This window comes from Sander lucioperca, chromosome 2, assembly GCF_008315115.2.
Source record: "Sander lucioperca isolate FBNREF2018 chromosome 2, SLUC_FBN_1.2, whole genome shotgun sequence".
In the NCBI taxonomy this organism is placed as follows: Eukaryota; Metazoa; Chordata; class Actinopteri; order Perciformes; family Percidae; genus Sander; species Sander lucioperca.
Genome location: NC_050174.1, coordinates 48017026 through 48041205, shown reverse-complemented (window position 1 = coordinate 48041205; position 24180 = coordinate 48017026). Strand labels below are relative to the sequence as shown.

The 24180-nt window shown below is 39.2% G+C and overlaps 2 protein-coding genes and 2 non-coding genes across 4 annotated transcripts in view; 3 read left to right on the top strand and 1 right to left on the bottom strand.

The window, feature by feature from the left end:
- The window catches only part of LOC116040612 (gastrula zinc finger protein XlCGF8.2DB-like), a 9472-nt gene extending 5837 nt beyond the window's left edge, over positions 1–3635 (bottom strand). The window contains exon 1 of the mRNA XM_031286094.2: positions 3369–3635. Within this exon, the coding sequence (XP_031141954.2) occupies positions 3369–3432 (64 nt within the window). The 5' untranslated portion in view covers positions 3433–3635. The remainder of the gene's footprint in view (positions 1–3368) is intronic.
- Positions 3636–5470: 1835 nt separating this feature from the next.
- On the top strand, positions 5471–5544 carry trnat-agu. Its single transcript has one exon. It is a non-coding gene; the product is annotated as a tRNA-Thr (tRNA).
- A 338-nt stretch (positions 5545–5882) lies between these two features.
- Positions 5883–5955, top strand: trnat-ugu. Its single transcript has one exon. It is a non-coding gene; the product is annotated as a tRNA-Thr (tRNA).
- Positions 5956–13323: 7368 nt separating this feature from the next.
- Positions 13324–22765, top strand: LOC116066800 (zinc finger protein 32-like). Its single transcript, XM_031322966.2, has 3 exons — positions 13324–13455; positions 13600–13671; positions 21388–22765. Exons 2-3 carry the CDS (start codon positions 13632–13634, stop codon positions 22464–22466), a joined length of 1119 nt encoding a protein of 372 aa, XP_031178826.1. The 5' UTR covers positions 13324–13455; positions 13600–13631; the 3' UTR covers positions 22467–22765.
- Positions 22766–24180: the final 1415 nt, after the last annotated feature.

The following is a 24180-nucleotide window of genomic DNA, read 5'->3' as shown; positions in this document are numbered from 1 at the left end:
ATGTATATATACTTTATTTTTTACTTTTTTAACTGTCTAGTGTGTAATTGTGTGTTGTTCATACTATAAAATGATTTATTGTTTGTCTTTGTTGAATAATACAGAAGACAAAGAGCTTAAAAAAGTAATCCAATCGCAATATTTGGGAAAAAAATCGCAATTAGATTATTTTCAAAAATCGTTCAGCCCTAATGTGAACGGCTGATCAATTGCAAAGTTTAACCATCATAATAATAATAATAATAATAATAATAATAATAATAATAAGAAATACAGTTTTACTGACGCTGTTACTTGAAGTAAGCTGATACATCACTACGGAGGATTGCTCAGAAAAGATACAGGCAACGCAATTTCCTATTCACTTGAACGGTGCATGTTAAAATCCGGTGCCTTAAAGCGTAACTCTTGCCAAAATGCAACCTAGGGTCTTTTTGTGAATGTACCCGAGTCAAGCATATTTAGGACGGGATCGCCACTTTTAAGATTTACCGTATTTTCGTTTTTCTTTTGAATGGGAGTGCTAGGGGCACTTTTATGCTAGCCTCAAAATAGCTATTTTTAAAACACTAAGAAGGCTTGACACAACATAAGACTTTGCTCCAAGTATCACCAGGGGCTCTACACCTTAACGAAAGCACTGACAACATTGTTTGTGTACCCAGAACTCACCGTAGCTCTTGTTGTTTCCAAATGCAACATAACAGGGAGGAGAGTAAAGATGGAAAGCTCCGAAAGCTTAGTTCCATATAAATGCACGGATTATTTCTTGTTTTGTCGTTATTGAAAAGCCTAGCCTACTGTAAGTAGCTGGATTAAACACAGTTAAAATACCGACACATAAAATGGTGTAAAAGTGTGACTGTATTTCAATGTAGAGGATTCCAACACCAGGATGTACAACAACCTGCCGCTAAAGCTATGAGCTAAAAGACACAAACTAGATATTGGTCACTGCTGTTGTCGGGAAAAACAACACAGAAGGGGCTAAATTGTCGTGTAACAGCAATTTACTGGTGAAATAAGCTATTATTGTTATAAGTTAGTTATTCAATTTTTAATAAATCATTTAAATCCCCCCCCCTTTTTTGTGCCAATCTGAAAATGTATCTAATCCGTGACTTAAAACCATGACCGATCCGTGAGTCTTGTGATCCGTTGCACCCCGACAAGGTACCCAATATTGGGTCTCTACTCGTCTTGTGGGTTAGGGTTAGGGTTAAGTGCTTAGGGTTAAGAACTTGAACCAGAGATGTCTGACTTTGAGATCCAGGAAGATTTATTTACAACTCCAACATGAAGTTAACTATGACGTTGTGAAGTTGGATGTGGTTCTGAAATATAAGCAAATAATAATGCACATTAATACGCATCTGACTTACTATGAACTAGAGGTGTTGAATTAATCAAATAATCGATGCATCGAATCGTGGACACGGACGATGCTGCATCGATAAATCGGCCGGGCCATAATCGATTATTTCTGTTGACAATTTAATGTAGGCCTGACAACCTTTCTGTTTACATATTCTGTTATGTTTTGCACATTCAGCAAGTGCCATGTGCTCAGTGCTGTAGTTTTATGTATCCGACTTATTTAGTATTAGAGCACTGCAGAATGTTTTGGTTTTGAAGCTTGAAAAGCTACGAATTAAATATCCTAATAAATGTATTTGACGCATCGTGATGCATCGAGATATCGAATCGAAGACATGACAATCGTAATCGAGTCAAATCGGGAGATCAGTGAAGATTCACACCTCTACTATGAACATTATTTACCAAAAACTAAATGTTATAGCCACCAGCATATAACAAGAAACAATACTAAGAATTACATGAATTTCTCTGTAATAATTACCACACATGTAACATATTGCTCAGTAACACAAACGGAGAATAAGCCACTTCTATTACAGCACACATATCTGTAACGGAGCAAACAGTGTAATACACCTTTAATAGCTAAGCATGTGGCTCCACAGGCTCGGGCTACCCACATCTTCTACAAGTCGGAAAAAGGAAAAGGCATAGAAAAAAGTCTGTTAACATGCTGCTACATTATGTCCCCCTTCTCCTGTCTGAGCGCAGTGCGCCTGCGTGGCAACTTCAGGAACCTTGGATGAAGCTGGGAAGGGTTAAACACAGGGTTTTCACACCGTGGTAATCCACTGCGATAATAAGGATATTTTAAATGAAAAAGGGTAATTGTTACCGTCAACATTTTTACCGTGGTTTACCGTTACATCCCTAACTGGCCACCACATTTGCAACAAACGGCAGGGGTGAAAATACCCTAATGTTAGGGTATCCACACACATGGCACTAAATACATTTTACAGTTCGCAAACATCTATTTTTAGTTGCAAATGCGAATCACTCTTTTGTGAAAAAAAGACGCTAAGGGGGTCTGAAAAGTCGCTAAGTTCTGACTTTTTTTTTTTTTTTTTTTAAACTTTAGTTCGATACAAATATAGGTCTTACTGAAGGCATTTAATGGTCAAAATATTATTAATAAATATTCGAATATATTCGAATATTAATATTAATAAACAAACAAACTTCGAATATGATTTTTGGGCAAAAGTCAAAGCCCTACTGTGTGTTTATTTAAATATAGGAACACCTACATGTAGGCCTAAGAGATTGCAATATAAGCCTGTATATTACTATTAGGACTATAGCATACATATGTCAAGGATGATTAAATTAAATAAACTTCAGCTGGAGTCCGATTAGTGATCTCTTTTCATTCCGCATTCTTTCTACAGAAAAACGTATAGTCAATAAGAGGAGGTAAACTGTGGAATAGCTTGCCCCTCCCAATAAGAGAGGGTTCAACCCCTTTAAAACTCACTTAAACAAGAGGCTGCTAGAAAACCAGAGATGCTGACTCACTTTTAACTATCACACATTCCATCACCCATACACTTTCACTGTTACATTGAATGCAGTATAGAGGTGGATGAATATTGTCTTTGTCATCGTGTATTTTTGTTTTGTTTTGTTTGTTTTTGTCAACGTATATGTCACCATTATGTGTACCTTTTAATTTACGGTGAATGAGTGCTGTATGACTGCTGGCTGTCTCTGTTAGTCCTATGTCACGTGCCTAGGGCCTGCAGATGAAAAGTTGTTATTTTTTACTAATTCTGGAATATTTACATGGTGTAGTTTTATACAACAATGTTCACAAATATGCATGGTCCCTATTAAATAAACCAATAAAATAAAAATATCTGCGCTGCTTTCTACGTTAGGTTGATAAATGAGGGCCATTAGCTTCGGGGAGCTAGCTCCGGCTAACAGGCTGTGAATGGTTTGGCTGACGTTAGCTTAGCCTCATTAGCACAGCAGTAAAAACTAACCTTCTCCTCGCAGCTTCGTCTCCGGTTTTAAAACCACCTCCAGCTGTTTCCGGTGTCGGTCCATGTCAGAGTAGCAGACTAATTCCTCGGGGGTTTTCTGCCGTTATTTGGATACCGGCTAACGGCTCCTCTCCGCTGGCTGCTCCGGTGTTTAGGTCGGTAACATATGAACGGTAGTCGTCTTCTTCTTCTTCTTCTTCCTCTGTCCATTCCCGGCAGACTAGGCAGTGTTACCGCATTGCTGCCCCCCGCTGGTGATGAGGACAGTCTCCATTAAAGATCCTCCTGGACCTTTATTTTCCTCAACGGCTCCGTGGATTTGACTATCAAGGAAAATTACAGCAACTTAACATTGTGAAATGTGTGTTATTCAACTTGAACATCGAAAGTGAGACTTGAGCTTCACAAGAAATACATAAACAAAAAAGGTGCAAATTTTCTTTCTGAAATAACTTAAAGTGCTCATATTATGCTCATTTTCAGGTTAATAATTATATTTAGAGGTTATATCAGAGTAGGTTTACATGGTTTAATTTTCACCATATTTTTTGTTGTACCTACTGCACATTGCTGCAGCTCCTCTTTTCACCCTGTGTGTTGAGCTCTCTGTTTTAGCTACAGAGTGAGACATCTCACTTCTGTTCCATCTTTGTTGGGAGTCACACATGTGCAGTAGCTAGGTAAGGACTACTAGCCAGTCAGAAGCAGAGTATGAGGGCGTGCCACACTAGCAGCTAGGCGAGCATTATAACGTGTGTTCCAAAGTGACCACGTTTGTCTCTGAAGTAAAGGCTGGACTACAACAGAGCTGTTTGGAGCAGTTTGTGAACAGTGTTTTCTGTTGGAGATGGTAGGTCCCTTTGGGGTGGACTTTGGGCTTTTTCACTTTGTAAACCTATAACATGCACAAAAAAGATATATAACACAATAAAGGAAAAGGAAAAAAGCCAAAAAGCATAATATGACCACTTTAATATTTTACTAAATTAAATATATTTTATGTAATCGCACAGAGTGACATCGCGATTGCGATTAGATTAATCCTGAAGTCCTAAAAGAAATATAAGAAAGATATATCTGTTTTGAACGTGGAAGATGTGTACAGTTTGTGCGGGATTGTTGGTCAGTTGAAACATTCAGCATTGAAAGGAGGCAAACTTCAGTCAACCCATACAGCTACTGTTCCTTTTCTCTGAATACCACTGGAGATTTATGTCACCACGAGAAAACATGTCAAAGACAAAATGTAAAAATATGGTCCAGAGCCCAAAACGTCCTCCAGCCTGAAAATGCCGCGCTGCATTCAGCAGAATTTGGTTCTCTTTTTATTATTTTTCTAAAGTAACGACGACAACAGAGGCTGTACAAATGTCTAAGAAAGGATGTAAAAAATGACCAAACAGTATCTCTTTAAACATCAGGTGTATGATCTTCACTCAGACATCTGTCTCAGTTGTGTGTCTGGTTTTCACTCTGCATCCTGTTAGTCCATCAGTGGAGTTCTGCCTCCATCTAGTGGCTGAAACAAAGAAGCTGTTTCAGAACAGGATCAGATACTCAACTGTGTCTGAATTAACAGCCTGTCCTCTGCTGGGATGTTGTCCTCACGTTGTCCTCTGCTGGAAAAGACGTTTGTCAGTTTATGTTCTCCTTTAAGAAAAAATCAGAAACCAAATGGGAGACATTTATATTTTATATTTTACGGTTTTGTGATGGCGGACCCTATTTTTGCATGAATCTGTCGATATACTGTCAGTTTTACATGTATGTAGATGGAGACCTTATCTAAAACAGCCAATCAGATCTCTCATAAAGCAGTGATGTCCTCCCCTGAAAAAACGCTCCCAGTCGCTGTTTGTTCAACCTATATTCACGTAGACTTTACAGAGGAAATGTCCCACGCCTCTACCGTGAAATGACTTCAGATCTGAAACTTGAGGTGCTAATAAAAGACGTTGCTCCATAATTCCAGACAATAACCGTGTTGGAAACCGTTCCTTCATGGTACATGGAAGAATTTATCAGTCAGTATACTATATCTTGTACAGCTTATACAAGGTAAAAGAGAAATTAAGACTTAACATAACAGAACTCCTCAAGGAGGTGCTGTGGCTTAGTTGGTTAAAGTGCCTGTCTAGTAAACAGGAGATCCTGGGTTCAAATCCCAGCAGCACCTTGTTGTTGCAGAGATTACGTCTGTTTGCATCCCATCAGCATGTGTACATGATCCCCATGCTACCCATTATGCTACCCTGGTAGCAAATGGAAAAAGGTGAAAAAGGATTGAAAAGGCTAACTGTTTTCATTGGCATTTTAAATTTACACAGAAACACTACATTATCACAGACTTAAGATGGTACATAAAAACACATGACATGCAAAACAATGCAAGTTTAAGCTACAATATACACCTAGTTTATTCTTCAGCCAGTTCTGTTCATTTGGCCTAATTATGCTGTTTTGATAATAACTAGTAAATTGATTATTACCTCACCGTTTGTTTAAGCAGTGAGCGGCGCTGTAGCTTAGTGGTTAAAGCGCCTGTCTTGTAAACAGGAGATCCTGGGTTCAATTCCCAGCAGTGCCTCAATATCCGTTGATATTCATTCATATATATATCAGTTACCGCAGTACAAATTCAAAATACTGGAGAGAGTTGTCCAATGGCGGAGCGGGGGGGGTGGCTAATTGGGCTTAAGCCCCGAATGTTTTGTCAAAAGCCCCGAATCTTTTAGGTTTTTTAAAATAACTTCAACTTTGTTTCATTTCCTCTCTCAGTCTTTCTGACTGGAGCGGCAAAAAGTGAAACAAAAGCTCTATTACCGTGCGTGGTGGCGGACGGTAACGCATCGCGCAATAAAAACTAACGAAGAAGAATATAAATCTTCTTTGTCGTTAACTTGTCATCAGGGGCTGGCGGGCTGTTGTCATGTTGTATGTTTCATCGGTGTCGCGAGCTTACTGGCTAACCGGCTGAAGTTCTGGATATAACAAAGTTTTTTATACGGAACAGGAACACTAGTAGCCATAGTAACAGACCTCACCGGCCGGAGAGATTCAGGAGCAGCGTCAGACGAACCGCGGACAAGCGCTGCAGGTTTGTGAATCCGCTGTTGTAACACTTGAGTTAAGTGACTGTATTGCTGGCTAGCTAGCGAGTCAACATTATTAGTTGTTATTAAGAGAAATTAGTTGCTAATAGAGATGGGCGGATGATTTGTCTGATGATTTGTCATGTACACAGGGGGGTGGGGGGGGGGAGATGTATAGATTCATGTGCAGACTGACAGGGTCTAAGAATATGATCATTGTGTCCATAGTTGATGTTTCTAAGAGTGACACAAGGTACACATCTTGCTTTTGGAAACATTGGACTCGAAGCCTGTATATGTTCTTATAAATGATGCCTCACCGGCACCATTCTTAAATGTTTTGTATTGTTTTATATATATATATATATATATATATATATATATATATATCTGTATTGTGTTGTTTCTATGGACCTTTGTGTCTTGAGTAAAGTTGATTGATTGATTGATAAAAAGTAAAATATTTTTAAAGCCTTTTATTGTTTTAATCTTGATGATAAGGGCTATGTATATCCCCCTTATTTTTCAACTTTGAAGCTAAGTAAGCTATTTTCTGTGAACGTGAGAGACTTTCGGTTCATAGGGAAATAACGAGATGAATAACAAAGTGCTATTAATGATAAAAATATTTGTGCTACAAACTAGTGTTTACAATTACGACAAATTCAATACATCAAAATAACAGGGTAGGGTAGAAAAATACCAGTTTCCAATATCAAGAAGCATAACAAGCTTTTTTGTACAGCTAGAAATAACTGTAAGCGGATGACATCGGACGCCAGACACATTCCATTTACAAATGTCCGTGCCACTCTTCCGTGAATAATAAGGTGGATACCATAGGCCAAAAAATAGGTTTGTTTGATTATTACTTGTATGTTTTGCCTCTGATTGATTTGTGCTTATCATTTCTTACAGGATTATCAGAAGTGCTGCCGCTCTTCTTCCACTCGACACCATCACTACCCTCCTCACCTGGCCTCCATCCTCACCTGGCCTCCATCCTCACCTGGCCTCCATCCTCACCTGGCCTCCATCCTCACCTGGCCTTCATCCTCACCTGGCCTCCATCCTCACCTGGCCTCCCTCCCACTGGTGTAGTGGTCCCTGGAGAAGTGGGTATACTCTCAGTTTTCACCTTTTTTTTTTTTTTTTTTTTTTTTTTTCTTTTTTTTAAAGTAGTCCAGAAAAAAGCCCTGTTTTAGAAACAGTGACATGTAAGACTATGATTTAGTGTACCCAAAAATCTGTCATTTCTACTTGCTCACTATTATAAAATGATCATGACTTGATTAGGAGCAGTTTGTAGTTACTACTGGTCACACAAGCAGCCTGGATGAATGTAAAATGTATTTATCATGAGGCAAACATGGTGTTATCTCTTCTCCTCTAAATGTGCAGTCATATTGCCACTGGCAATTTGCCAGTAGTTTAAAATAATGATTCATTTGGAAACCACCTTAAAACTTACCTCAGAATTATGTCTTCCATCAACTGGGGTGGCACACCGCCGCTTGTGTTATTTCTTCAGCTGTTGTTTGGTCTGCTGCCGTTATCGTAGTCAAGTGGCAGCGGCACCTGAGGTTTTTTTTTGTTTTTTTTCACTGGCACCTGAGGTATTAGCGATATTTTCCTCGGCATGACCCGCCCTACTCTGCCTCTGATTGGCTCATCAGTCCTCATGCCTAAAGTTAACCAATCTAATCAGTGAAAGCAGCGAGTACCAGCCAATTAGAGGCAGAGGAGGGTGGGTCATGGCTTCACTATCCTTGAGGAAAAAATGGGCAATCTGGCTCACAGATATTACTGAATGGTGCGCATCAGGGGGGATTTAGAAGTGGGTATACGCAATGCTGACTGAAAAATAAGTAGGTATACGCCGTATACCAGCGTATACCCTGGACTACACCACTGCTCCCTCCTCACCTGGCCTCCCTCCTCACCTGGTCTCCCTCCTCACCTGGCCTCCCTCCTCACCTGGCCTCCCTCCTCACCTGGCCTCCCTCCTCACCTGGCCTCCCTCCTCACCTGGCCTCCCTCCTCACCTGGCCTCCCTCCTCACCTGGCCTTCATCCTCACCTGGCCTCCCTCCTCACCTGGCCTCCATCCTCACCTGGCCTTCATCCTCACCTGGCCTTCATCCTCACCTGGCCTCCCTCCTCACCTGGCCTTCATCCTCACCTGGCCTCCATCCTCACCTGGCCTTCATCCTCACCTGGCCTCCCTCCTCACCTGGCCTTCATCCTCACCTGGCCTCCCTCCTCACCTGGCCTTCATCCTCACCTGGCCTCCATCCTCACCTGGCCTCCATCCTCACCTGGCCTCCCTCCTCACCTGGCCTTCATCCTCACCTGGCCTTCATCCTCACCTGGCCTCCATCCTCACCTGGCCTTCATCCTCACCTGGCCTTCATCCTCACCTGGCCTCCATCCTCACCTGGCCTTCATCCTCACCTGGCCTTCATCCTCACCTGGCCTTCATCCTCACCTGGCCTCCATCCTCACCTGGCCTCCATCCTCACCTGTACTGCTTTCTTTCTAAATTTCTATTTTGCCTGTTAAGGATAATTTTTGTATAAATTGAAATGCATGAATTAATAAATTGTTCTTGTTTTAAAACAGATTTTTATTGTTTTATTATATTACATTATTAATACTTGTGTATTGTTTAAAAATGCACGATAAACCTTGTTGTGCAGTTAAAGCTTCAATTGTTCTTTTTTCCATTTCATGGATTCTGATGGAGCAAATTTATCAGCTAAGCACAAACTAAACAGAACTGAACTCTTAAGATTAGTAATGATGTTTACACCAAATTCCAATTTTACCTATGTAGGCTAACTTCAAAATAGTCAGATAATGGTTGCCTCTTTTTAGTTGCCAGGGATGAAAATGAGTCATCCTTAACATTGTTGGTGTTTTGGATTCACTACAGCTGGAGAACAATTAAATACAAAATAGGTTGTAGGCTCTACTGGGTGATTTTTTATTTTTTACTGAGTAACTATCATCATTTTCCCAGATAGTGTATAGAATTTTAGGCATTCTATTATCTCAAACATCCTGAAAAATAGTGCATTTAGCTGACGTAATTGGGAAAAAAGGGGGAGTTGTCTCCCCAGCCCCCTCCTCCCCAGACTCAAAGTTCACGGAGGTTGCCAGGCTGAGACCGCAGCATTCACAACAATGTTGCTAGGCGCTTGTCTCACATAGCCAGACATTACTTCAAAGTAAGGAGTAGCTAACGTTAGATGCTGGCTATATTGACAGTCATAAAAGCCCGTACTCATGCGGAGCTCTGTACCCAACTGACAGACACACTTTTTCGGCTTAGAATTATGTAATGTAATTAGAATTTTGGGCCCCATGACAAAAAATCGAATTGGGACCCCTCTGCGCGGCTGTTGTCACCACATCTCTAGGACCTAACTGTCCCATCAAAAGCTTTACACAACTCTAACTAGTAGATGTCATTCCATAATTCAATCTAAATGAACGTATCAAACTGGATTATTTTATTTATTTTGTTATTAATGTGTTTGAATTTCTGTCATTAATAAATATTTCATTTTCTTTTTTGTAATGGTAAAAAGAGCAAGAGAGACAGAGAAATCCCCACTGACTCCCTTCTATGATGCTAACTGGAATGTCATTGAACACAATGTTGCTCACCTTCTTCACTGCACAGTTAGGGGGAGACTGGGCTGCTGCTGACTCATCTGTTGTTAAGTCTGCTAAAAGGGGCAGGGACAATGATGACAAATGTTTCCCTGCACTGATTAAATGGTGATTAAATGTAGGCTAACACTAGTCTGTAGCTAGCTAGCTTATTTCAATATGGACATTAAGCCAACAGGTTAATACCACTCACAGACTATAGGCTACCCACCTTTCTTGGTGAAAAACTGAGTTACAGTTTGACACCCTTTCCTTTGTCTTTCCTCTCTCTCTTTTCTTTTTTGAAAACTGGTCACTGTAGTTCTGGCGCATCTACTGACTGCAGCCATAGACAGTATATATAGAATGGACCAACAGATTCCGTTGCTCTTGTCGGAGACCGGTGAAGGATATTAGAAGCAATTTTCCCGTGAGTGCTGAGCGTTACTGAGCAGCCTCCAGCTGAGAGAGACGACGTAAATGTGACGTGAGCAACCTGTCTGAAAGTTGGAAGTCTTCTGGTAGCTGTGCCAAGAGAAATCTCAATCATTCCCAATCTTGCAGAGACGGAGAGCGTAGGTATATGTAAGGAGATAACATAGGCACAGGCTAATTATTGCTCACTAAAATGACAGTTAACATTAGTAATTAAACTTAAACAGCTAATGTAAGTCTAAACTGCCTGCGAGTTTCTCCTGTACTATACGGTAATTCCTCTACTATGCGACATCGTTAGCCTATTTTTACAAAAACGTCTGCTACGGAGCCATAACGTGAGGTACAAGGTAATGGAGCCTTTTATACATTGTCGTGTTTCTTTAGAAATAAACAATGGGCAAATAGAGTCTTTAAACGCTTCAGATGTAAAGTTATTCACTGTCAAAGTGACGTCAAAATGAATGGCAGTCAATGGAATGCTAACGTCGGGTGATCGTTTTGTAGCGTCAAAATGGCGCCATAGGAGATTCGAGCTCTGAAGCGAAGCTTACCCCCTTGACTGCAACTAAACACCGTCACTGAGTGCGCTGAGGCAGGACCAAACCATTTCATGCAGGTGGTCGGTCAATATGGATGTTTACTTTTGGTCAATGGGGATATTTAACTTTTTAAAAACAAAGAGATGATTAATTGTATTATTCTATTTGAAATATATATATACTGAATGATGATGGTTTAATAATTTTATATTAGTTTTTACCTATTTTTTGGGGCCCCTGTCAGTCATGGGCCCTTGGAATTGTCCTAACTTTTCCCCCCTATACAGCGCCCCTGGGAACCGCTAAAAACACAACAATTGGACAGTTTCCAGCCAATTCCAGCAGCCTTCAGGCTGAACAGGAAGTCAAAGAAATACTCACACTTTGTTAGGTCCGATTCTGAATTAATAAAATGTTATCAGACACATATATCAGCTTGTACACAGTCTCCAGTTGTTTTTATTAAGACAGAGTAGCTGTCAAAATGCTCTACATGCAATCTTAATGAACAGACTGTAGATGATCCGTAATCTGAACTGATTTAGTCTCAGTGATTTCTAAACATCATTACCAACCATGCAACATGTGTTCTGTACAGAATAAGCCTTTAAATGGGACAAATAGCTATTAAAATCCCTCCGATTCAAAAACAATAAAAAAGTTTATATAAAATGTCATAATTTTGAGTTGATTCTGAACCAATCAGCTGTTAGATCAGCTGATAGGCAGGCGTTTCCCAGCATGCCCCTGGTCTGCCTGGGTAATGCAGTCGGTGAAAAGCAATTGCGCTGCCTGCGTCTCAAACCTGCGGCCGCCTTGATCCCGTGAGGTTATCGTTGCCCACGTGTGAATGACATCAGAGCAAGTCGGGATCAAGTCGGACACAAATCTAACCGGCATGCAGTGGGCGGTGATCGATTCTGCGCAGACCTGGCTCATCTCGAACGAGCCTATTATATCTCCGTCCTGGCCTGGGAACGCCTTTTATAAAAAATGTATTTAACCTTTATTTCACCAGGTAGGCTGTTGAGAACAGGTTCTCATTTGCAATGGCAACCTGGCCAAGAAAAGTGTAAGTGTACAAGACAACATACAGTTTCACATTCAATATAGTACAAGAAAACAGAGTGCAATAGGTCTACGAAGGTACAGATTAAGTAGGCAGCTCAAAGCCGGCGTAAAGTGAGGTGTAAGTAAGTACGTCGATGGAAATGCGAAGGTGGAAAGGTAATAACATAATATACATGAATAGACAATCTATAACATTGCTGAGATGTAGTAAAGAGTCAGAATACAGTTAGTGCAAATTAAATTGTGGTTATAACGCAGTATATATAAATAGATAGTCTATATGAATGCTGAGAAGTAGTGAAGTCAATGTACAGATGCAAAATACAAACTAATTAGTGATGAGGGTCAGTAATAACACAATGAATATGAACAGTCAGTTTGTCTATATGCAGAATATAGTAAAGAGTCAATATACCGATATATATATATATATATAAATATTTGTCTAGGTAGTGAGGTAGAAACAGAAAACACAATACACTGTATGAATAATAAAATTTTGAGATGAAGTAAAGAGTCAATGTACAGTTTGTGTGAAGTGTGGACTACATAGTGATGCTGATCAAACATAGCACAATATACGCGAATAAACGGAGCTATCTAAATGCTGAAATGTGGTAAAGAGTCAATATACAATTAGTGCAGGTAGTGGTCTAAATAGTGAGGTAGGTATATGAGTAGTAGATGTGCAAAAAATAGTGTAACATTTAATGGGATTTAGGGAATCCTAGGCATCCGTCTTCTAGTGTTATAGCTGAAGTCAAATTTGACCGTATCCCTTTTTAGAAAATCCTACCTTTTCTTTCTGCAGCACAAGCTCTGGCCTCTACACACATGAAGGAAACCGCAGCGGAGGTATAAAGATACACCTGAAAAATTCCCCAAAGACATCAGTACCAAGGCCGTGTTCTACAGAGAGTGAAACTAATGGAGAAAAATAGATAAACTACAGTGTGTACAGTTTAGCAAAATTGCGCACAGTTTACCAATCTGTCCACATGGATGTAAATTGACAATCTGTACCCACAGTTTAAAATCCGTCCCCACGGATTGTAAAGGTAGAAAAAGGCACTTGTTTTGGGCTTGTTTTCACCTCACAGGCCTGGTTGCTTATTTGTCTCGCGAGATCTGGCAACACTGGCCGCGACCTCCGTCCCATTGTTTGCATTTTATCTAGCTCTCGATGTGGACGGCGGAGTAAAAGGCGCCAGTGTTTGGTGTCCTTCCAGAGAGAAACATCACAAACTGCTGCATGAGGTTTTAAAACCTGAAGCGAAGCTACAAAGAGCAGGTCTGTTTTCTTTCTCTGACCGGAAACGCGTTTACTGCTGTTGTTGCGGGGAGTCCGCGCGCTAAGCTAACGTTAGCCGCAGCTAGCTCCTGCTAACGTGTGTTATTGGATATGTTGTGAGCTTCGTGTTTTTCTCAAACGCAGGTCGGAGAGAAGTCGAGGAGAGACACTTCAACATGAACTCTGAGAGGAAACGGTCAGCTGGCCAGCAGAGAGGTGGGAGACGTTTACAATGTTCTATATTCTTCATATATTTTTTTCTTACTTAACGTTAACGTTACCCTGTTGGGTGAGCTTCATTGTTGTGTGAGCTGGCTCTGGTTTATATTGCCGTGTAACTTTTATTATCTAGTTTGAAAGTCAGTCATAACTGAAAAAGTACATTAATAAGTAAGAGCTGCTGCCAATGCCTGAATTGGAGGTACAGGAGGTGTTCCGCTTTTCCCCACTGTTGCCACAGCTGATAAATTAACCACACTTCGTTAGGCCCGGGCAGTGGACCTTTTTCACAGCAGACATGTTGACTTGTCTTAGTAGGAAAAGCACACCTGAAATTGATAACCTTAACGACGGCTCAATTCCATCAAGTGTTCCCAGTAGGTTTATTTCAGTGAGTCAGCATGCACAGTACCAGGTCCTCTCCTTAGTGGAATACAGCCATCATTAATGGTTATGAATACACCTGTGCTTTTCCTACGATGACATGTAAACACGTCTGCTGTGAAAAAGGTCTATATATCGATATCTGAGGCTAGAAATCTTCATCATGCCTGGTTTTAAAGGCTGCATTACAGTAAAGTGATGTAATTTTCTGAACTTACCAAGCTGTTGTAGCTGTTTTTTTGCCTTTATACACTTAGTCATTGTATCCACATATGCATTATCAAAACTCTCACTGTGTTAAATAAAATGTGAAAGCACCAATAGTCAACCCTACAATATCGACGTTGATGTGTTTTGTCAAAAATATCGGGTTATTTTATTTTTTTTTATTTTTTTTCATATCGCCCAGCTCTACACTTCGTCCATGGCGTCCATATTAGACAATAAGGCCTACTGTTTTTCGTCACATCGTTTGTAGATCTCAGCAGACCCGACCGCAGTTGACCCAAGCTTTATTGCACGGAGGAGAAAAAGAAAAGAGACAAAGTGGCTGTGTATTGTTGTTTGGCAAACAGTAGCTGCTGCACAAACTCCTGAGGCCTGTACTCTGAATCAAGATCAACATGTCCTGGATTTTATTGGCCGTTAACCGAATTCACCAAACCTAACAACCGCGGTCCCGCATAACCTGTGTCACGACGGTGGTTAACAACTAGTTCAATCAAACCCAGGGTTTCCCAATCTGGCGACGTGCGCGTCCACATAAAATATATATATATATTAGGGCTGTCAGCATTGACATGTTAATCGCGATGCGATTAAGGGCTGAGCATGACGTGGTCATTTTTTTTAATCGCATGCCGCCATTTATTAATTTATTTTACACTTCACTCGGCTTTGCGTCGTGCCTAACGGGCTTCTTTGCGGCACCTTAACTTATCATCAAGCTGCCATACTTCCTCGTAACACATCCTGCTGCTGCAGGCTGAAGGCATGATGGAGAAAGACAACAGAAAACACAATTCTGAATGGAGCTTTTTATTTTTCCAAAACTCCCGGACGGCTCATTAGACAAGTTGAAAGCCACATGCACGTTGTGTAAAGCCAAATTAAAATATCACCGAAGCACGTCAAGCTTCAGCTACCACCTACGAGCTAATTAAAATGACTGAGGTTGATGCTAGGGGGCTCAGGCAAAGCACTATTTATATTTATACTATTTTATATATATACTATACTATTGGAGAGTGCTACTCGCCGACTTGTTGATGAAACCAAATCCAAAAAAACGACTATAGCTCTTGCGAAATGGGTGGCAACTAACTGCAGACCTGTCAGCATCGTAGAGGACTCGGGTCTTAAAGATGTACTACGGTTGAAAGCAGCCACACTGAAACTGCTGCAAAGTGCAAATGCTGTCTCATTAGCCGGTGATCACTGGACGTCAGTGAGTAATCAACATTATTTAGAAGTTACTGCACACTATATTGACTCTGGTAAGGATAGGGTTTTTAAGTTAGGTACTTGGAGGAATTGTGCAATAATGACAGATTTACACATTTTTATGATACACAAAACTTTGGGTTGAACCTGAAGTTACCTCGGTAACCCCAAATCTTGCTTCGTAGTACAGACCTCCGGGCAGTTCAGTGCTTGTGTGTGGTGTTTTACAACATTCTTGTAGCAGCGACAGAGGCAGTGATGTTTACGTTTAAGACAGAGGAGGGAGGCAGAGCCTGTATGAGGCAGAGGCAATAATACAGCAGGCCTACATGACCATAATAATACTTTACATTTCTGACTGTGCATTTGGTAAGCACCATTAAAATAAAGTTCAGTGACTGAACTAAAATATATGACAGCAGATTGTAGTTTCTGTATTTATTACCAAAGCATTAATCAGGAATACAGTTAAAATGTGGGAAATGTAAAAAATTGTGTTGCAGGTCGATTCTACATTTTCTGCATGTGCCCCTAAAAAATTTCGGTAGCACTCTATAATAACTACACACAATTCATCATTTATTAAGCATTAGTTGCCTATTTAGTTAATGGTTTGTTCATCATAATTAATCTCTTGTTCATACATAATTCATCATCAGTAAAGCATTTATTCAGAGTTATAAATGGTTTGTTCATAGTTAACAAGCCTATCTAGAAAAATACTTTTTTAAGTACATGATTTATACTTAATAGATAATGAAACAACCATTTATAAATGAAATAATTTTCCCATTATAAAGAAGTTTGACACTAAATAAGTATTGTGAAAACTATTTGTAAATTAAATAATTTTCCATTTATAAACTATTTACAAACTATTAGTAATTTCTTTATTTATCTTTAGTAAAGCATAATTCCTGCATTCATTCTAATTAATAAAGCGTTTGTAAATACAGTTAGTAAATGGCTATCTAGACCTACATTTGTTCATGCCTTAAATAAAATGTTATGATTTTAAAAATAGCCCTAAACTAATAGCTGGGGTATTAATACATCTGTTACAAATACTTACCAGTATTGTAATCCATGACTAATTCAGGAGTTACTCCTGGTTAGTTAAGTATATTGTGTGAGCCCATCTAAAGTGAGCACTTTCTATGCTTTACAAAGCATTTATAAATGAGTTGCAAAGGCTAACAGAACCTGGACACACACATAATGTTCTATTTGGACATGCCTTCAGAAATATGCCTATGGATAGTTAGTGTGTTAATGCATCTTTAACAAGCACTTACCAACACATCAGTTCATGATTAACTCATGAGTTACTACTGATTAGTTGACTACATGGCGTGAGCCCATCTAAAGTGAGGTCTTGCTATGCTTTACAAAGCATTTATAAATAAGTTGCAAAGGCCAGCAGATACAAAGAGACACAAGTAAAAGTATTTGTAACCCTTATTACGATGTAGTAAGAATGTACATTTATGAAATAGGTCATAGTAGTGTTATGTAGGTGATATCAGTGTGAATTTGGACCAGAACCAGAAGAAAACTAGATTGTTAAGAGCACAGGGAATTGAACATCAATAAAGAGACTAGGAAACCAGGATTCAGTTTGAGAAGTGTACAGAAGGCATACATACAGATAAACACAGGTATGAAAAATAACTAAAATAATAAAGTGCGTACATAACAGAAACCTTTTTCAGTTCTATGAGCTCAATTGTTCTTTGATGACAAGAATTCAGAGATGTTCAACGTTGGGGCCCATATGAGTTTGGTTTCTGTTTGTCCTACCGCCATGAAGAAGGAATCCAGGGCATTTTGTCTTAAGTTCAGAGTCTCGATCCTGTAGCTCGCCACCCAGCCAACTGAACTCTCAAATCTCCACCTCCTCCACCTGTAGATAAGGCCAAATCATTTCTCTCAATTACTATTCAGTAATAAAATCAATTGCTTATGCTACAATGAAAATAAAACAAGGTAATATTTCAGTTAATCCATATTGAAATATCTAAATCTCTATTCAGTTGTACACGTCCCTTTTGGCGCCTGCATCGGAACGTAAGAGGCTGTTTTTATTCACTTGGTTAGAGAAAAAGAGCGACATTAAGTGAATTAAATCAATTTTAAATACTCAGTACTATCTAATATTGACTATGCTTTGTTGTAAATAGAGCAAAAGAGAGCTGTGCCTGAATCCACTGTCGTCACGGAGTTAGAGGCAGTGAATTCCGTTAGGTGAGTCATTCCTAAGCACTAGGTCTTGAGTTCGCTAGCATCCATGCTAATCGGTGCTAATAGTGCAAAGCTAACGGGTTAGCTAAGGTGCTGTATTCATATGCTAATAGGGTAATTAGCCACAAAAGGCTAACGGAATACTGCATATTGCCTGTGAAAAGGCTAATGAGACTATCTATTGGTTATGAAAAGTAATGTTGCTTTTCGACACTATTGCTAGCTGTGGGTATTTTGTTGAATGAATGTTAGTACAAATTGTGAGTTTAATTAATTGTTTTAACTGGAGTTTATGGTGAAGTAAATCAAAGAGGCTAATTTTGAGTGCATTCTTTCTACTGTTACAGGGAGGGATAAAAAGCACGCGTGTCTTAATGCCTCTAAAGAGTTTTTACTAATACAATTTGAGAGATGTTTACATGCAATTTATGCAATTTTATTTAGGTGTATATATAGTGTTAATGTTACTAAGGTAGGTTCCATAAAACTTGAATTAGAAATGTATTTTTCTGTATAAAGGTTGCCTATTAATAATAAATGTACTTTTGATACCTGAAAGGGATTTATATACTTTTGATACCTAAGAGAAGACATTTAAGAACGGTTGTACAACTGAAGAGATTAGATATTTCAATATGGATTAACTAAAATATTACCTCATTTTATTTTCATTGTAGCCTAAGCAATTGATTTTATTACTGAATAGTAATTGAGAGAAATGATTTGGCCTTATCTACAGGTGGAGGAGGTGGAGATTTGAGAAACGCTACGCAGAGGAGGTCCGGTCCACAGAGTGCTATTGAATCACATCTGAATTCTTGTCATCAAAGAACAATTGAGCTCATAGAACTGAAAAGGGTTTCTGTTATGTGCGCACTTTATTATTTTAGTTGTTATTTTTCATACCTGTGTTTATCTGTATGTATGCCATGTTTCTGTGTATATTAATACACTTCTCAAACTTTATCCTGATTTCCTAGTCTCTTTATTGATGTTCAATTCCCTGTGCTCTTAACAATCTAGTTTTCTTCTCTTTCTGGTCCAAATCCACACTGATATCACCTACATAACACTACTATGACCTATTTCATAAATGTACATTCTTACTACATCGTAATAAGTGTTGCAAAGGCTAGCAGATACAAAGACACAAGTAAAAAAAGTATTTGTAACTCATTTATAAATGCTTTGTAAAGCATAGCAAGTCCTCACTTTAGATGGGCTCACGCCATGTAGTCAACTAATCAGTAGTAACTCATGAGTTAATCATGAATTGATGTGTTGGTAAGTGCTTGTTAAAGATGCATTAACACACTATCTGTAAAAAACCTACTTATACACATTTTACATGGGCTTACTTACTATGGACCAACCATTTACTAACTATTTATAAACGCTTTACTGATTAGAATGAATGTAGGAATTATGCTTTACTAAAGATAAATAAAGAAATTACTAATAGTTTGTAAATAGTTTATAAATGGAAAATTATTTAATTTACAAATAGTTTTCACAATACTTATTTAGTGTCAAACTTCTATTTATAAACATTTTCAAGAGTCTTTTTTACTATGAACAAACGATTTATGAGTGTATACAAATGTTTTATTTATGAGAATTAACATAGCAATGCTTTACAAATGAACAAAGCATTTAGTAATAGTTTGCAACTGGTTTATAATGGGAAAATGATTTAATTTATAAATGGTTGTTTCATTATATATTAAGTATAAATCATGTAAATACAAAAGTATTGTTTCTAGATAGGCTTGTTTGCTATGAACAAACCATTTATAACTGAATAAATGCTTTACTGATGATGAATTATGTATGAACAATAGATTAATTATGATGAACAAACCATTAACTAATAGGCTTGTTTACTATGAACAAACCATTCATAACTGTGTGAGCAAATGCTTTACTGATGATGAATTATGTATGAACAAAAAATTAATAATAATGAACAAACCATTAACTAATAGGTAACTAATGCTTAATAAATGATGAATTATGTGTAGTTATTATAAAGTGCTACCAAAATTTCAGTGCTCCTAGTAAAAAAAGTTTAGTTTGGAGCTAGGGCTGCACAATATTTTGTTTCACAGTCTATCGCGATGTGCGCATGCAAGATAGTTACATCGCAGCACGTCGCGATGTTGACGCTAAAACTTTTTTGCAGCTTGATAGAAAAATAAACTTTCACCGTTGTCCTTTTTAGGGCTGTAATCTCCCAGTCGACTAGTCGATTTATTGGTCGATACGTTCTGGCTCGACCAAAATTCTGATTGGTCGATTTTTTTGCCGTGTTAATTTCTTTTTATTTCTTTTTATTTGTATTATTTTTTGCCGTGTTAATTTCATCAGGTGGAAAGCACTAATTGCTAACGGGGGTGTTTTCAGAGCACCCCTGTTTCACAGGTAACAGTCTGTCTTCAGAACACCCCCCTTGTTTTCACTTTTTGGATCAGCCCAACCCACTGGAGACAGAATGAAGAAAGTACTAGAAGGCCTTGGTCTGGTGGTTTGCTGAATATTTATTTAATCGTGAGCGTTTAATTTATAGTCAGTGACTCCTCCTCTACCATGTCAAAGACATCGGCAGTGTGGCAGCATTTTACAAAAATAGATAATGGAAAAAAAGTCAAATGCAAAGTTTGCAAGCAACAGTTTGCATATCACAGCTCAACTACAAACATGGCATATCACCTAAAAACGGTAAGCTAACTTGTCTGCGTTAGGTTGCCCCGTCTGTTTTGAGTAGGCTATATGAACATATCAGAATTGGCATATTCTAATGTTTTAGTCTAATAATCGTTTTATAACTGCAGGCGCACCCGCCTGCAACTACGGTAGCATCCCCCAGGGTTAGCCGCGAAGCTGACAGACAGACTCGAGTGTGTCATTTCAGTGCAAAATAATTACGTTAAAAAACGATTTAATATACTGCAAATAGCCTACTATTTTTTTATGTTTATTTATAATTCATTTAGGCGGACAAGGCTACCAAGTACTGCGCAGCTAATTATTCTAACGCTTTTTTTTTCTTTCTTTTTTTTTCTATTTTTAGTCGAAATTTCAGGACTTCAGTCGACCAAGATTTTCTTTGGTTGATTACAGCCCTAGTCCTTTTACATGATTGTTATTGGCTGACCCTTCCCCTTTTAAGACAGGTGGCCAACCTGTGTATGTGATGTAACGTTAGTCCGACTGAGTTTGTTATGGGAAGTGAGGATCTCCGTGTGTAGAAAAGTACCGTAAGCTGCAGCTGACACAGAGATGCACATACTTTTCTATTGGTAGTGAAGCGACAGTAGTCAGTTGTTTATGTTCGCTGCAAAGGCGAACTAAATCACCTGATTAATGCAACGTAATCACGACATCTCGCGGCCATTTTCCACCGCAGAAAGCTGCTACTAGCTAGGCTAAAGCTAATATAGTTCGCCTAAAGAAACAAGGCGTCTGTCCCAACTAACGTTATGGTTCGGAGCCGTGGCGCTGGAAACTAATGTCCCTCTCCAAAATCTCTTGATTTCCTGACATGATTTGACTGAAATCCTGACACCCCTATTTATTATGAGAGTGAATAGAGCTACTTATCAAAGTATTAAGATTGACATTAATAGCTGTCGGTTTGTGTTTCAGCTTTACCTTCAGATGTCCAGAAAGTGATTGTTGGTGAAGAACATCAGCAGGAGTGGAGCTCCAGTCTGGACCAGGAGGACACAAAGCCCCCACACATTAAAGAGGAACAGGAGGAACTCCGGATCAGTCAGGATGAAGAGCAGCTTCAAGGGCTGGAGGAGGCTGATATCACCAAGTTCCCATTCACTCTGGTCCCTGTGAAGAGTGAAGATGATGAAGAGAAACCTCAGTTCTCACAGCTTCATCAAAGACAAACTGAAGAGATAAAAACAGAAGCTGATGGAGAGGACTGTGGAGGACCAGAACCAGCCATGAAATCAGATCCAGATACACATTTACAACCAGATACTGATGACCAATCTGGTCATCAGTATCTGGTTGTAAATGAGACTTTTAAACCTGAGGCTGATGACAGTGCTGATTGGAAGGAGACCAGAGAACCTCAGTCAGGGTTAAACTCTATGGAAAATAATGAAGTCCCTATCAGTGATTTGAGATGTAGTGCTGGTGAGAATCCATTTAGCTGCTCTGTCTGTCAGAAAACTTTTACATTGAAGGGAAGTTTAAAGGCACACATGAGAATCCACACGGGAGAGAAACCATTTAGCTGCTCAGTCTGTAAGAAAGCTTTCCTAGCGAGTGGACATTTAAAAAAACACATGAGAATTCACACGGGCGAGAAACCATTTATCTGCTCCGTCTGTAAGAAAGCTTTTAGAGTGAATGACAGTTTAAAGAGACACATGAGAACCCACACAGGAGAGAAACCATTTAGCTGCTCGGTCTGCAAGACAGCTTTTAGGGAGAGTGGAAATTTACAGAAACATATGACAATCCACACAGGAGAGAGACCGTTTATCTGCCCTGTCTGTAAGTGCGATTTCAGAGAGAGGGGAAGTTTAAAGGTACACATGAGAATCCACACAGGAGAGAAACCATTTAGCTGCTCAGTTTGTAAGAGAGCTTTTATACAGAGTGGAGGTCTACAGGAACACATGAAAACCCAACACGCGAGTGTTACAAGCGCCCCCCTTGTTTTGCTTCTCCCTGTCTGCTCTACTCAGGTGATCCTGATGTGATCGTTAGTGGTTGGCTCGCTTTATTTTTTGGGGGATTGAGGTTTGAGGGGTATGGCACAAAACCAAGATGATATTTAGTTATTGTACTATAAATACAGATGTATACATAGTAATAGATAATGAAATAATTAAGAGTCTATGAAATGTTACACTCAAGATCTCATCTGAACAGTAAAAAAAAACTTTCAACCGAGTTTAAAACTTTTACAGCCAATTAAAATGTCGGGTTTTAATCGGGCGTGAGTCCATAAAGTCTAAATGTATTTGAACGGTCTTTCTAAAATGTTTAACTACACTTCCTTACATTGTACAGGGTTTAAAACACCTAATAGTCTTTATATATTCTATATATATATATATATTTGAATCCTGATGTTTTTAGGACTGCTCTGTCATGTCGTGTTATTTTTCTGTTTTGTAAAACACTTTGTAGTGTGGATTTTGAAAAGTGCTCTATGAATAAAGATTATCATAATCTTTGTTATATTGGTTGGTGACTTGTATGAACCGCACCCGTATCCCAACGTTCATTTCGGCACTCAACAGGACCATTTTAATTTTCGCCATCTTATTCATCACTAAATTAACTTCGGAGAACGTTTCACGCAAGCAATCAACTGTAGATTTCGAATATAGGCAGTCTTAGGAAAATCCGATGCCGAATTGACCATTTGCTCCATAAAGTGATGCGACGGCCAGCTAGCGCCAACCGGGGCCGCTAGCTGGAGGTCTCTCAGACCGGTCTCGTAAATAAGAGGCTTTTATTTCGCCATTGACGGATCGTTTGTTTAATTATCACAACACATGTCCATCATAAGATTAACGGGAACTTGTGGTTAACTGCCTTTTCAGAGTTAAACTCCACAATCGCCTGCGGCCTAACAACCTCGCTGGCCGCTGGCAGTCTCACACACACACGGACACATAGGCAAAGACGGGGGAGAGAGATACCCGTTTATCTTCGGGAGACTTGTTTAAATTATGACTATATAGGCTATGTACATTAGATTTACTATTTAGTTCATACTTTTTTTGGTGTATTTGTTTTCAGATGATTTTTTTGTTTAATTAGAAGTTGAGTTTCAACCTGTACGATAAATTAACAGTTGTACATAAAGTGGTAACGGAAAAGGGGAGACACCAACATTTCTAATTTTTATTGCTAATTTCTATCTGTTGTCCCTGGGCATATACAGTGCACTACAATAATAAAGAAATGATAATTCCACATAACACTAATAGGGACACCTAGGACGCCTGCGGTGTCGCCCGATTAAAAATAGCCGGGGAAAGGGTCCTCGACAGCGGTTCGACCTCGGTGGAAAGCTAACGCAGTGTACAGTGTACCGGACTATCCAGCTAGCATGCCTGCTAGCCCTGCTGTGTCACCGGGTAAGACTAGTGGAGGTGGGCTGTGTTAACACGGACTGGTGCTTGTATCCAACTAACTGCTAACTGCTGGTGGAGTTTGTGACTGTAAAATGCCGACCATTCTACGTTCCACGCAAATTTACGGCTGTTTTTATACTCAGTGTTTACAGCCCACCAAGCGCTAATGCTAGTATGCGTTAGCTGAACTTTACGGAGTCTATAAATGCATGTGCACTAAATGTAGCCTGTTTTGTATGTCGTTTTTATATAATGTCGTTTTTATATATTTTAAATGTGTAACACCACTTGTGAAACGTTTCATGTATATGGTTGAAATGACAAT

What these genes read in the sequence shown, in the direction of transcription:
- LOC116066800 (XM_031322966.2), top strand. Translation starts at nt 13,632, where the DNA reads ATGAACTCTGAGAGGAAACGGTCAGCTGGCCAGCAGAGAG. An exon ending in GTCAGCTGGCCAGCAGAGAG is followed by an intron (nt 13,672 to 21,387) that starts GTGGGAGACGTT and finishes TTTGTGTTTCAG; the next exon opens with CTTTACCTTCAGATGTCCAG.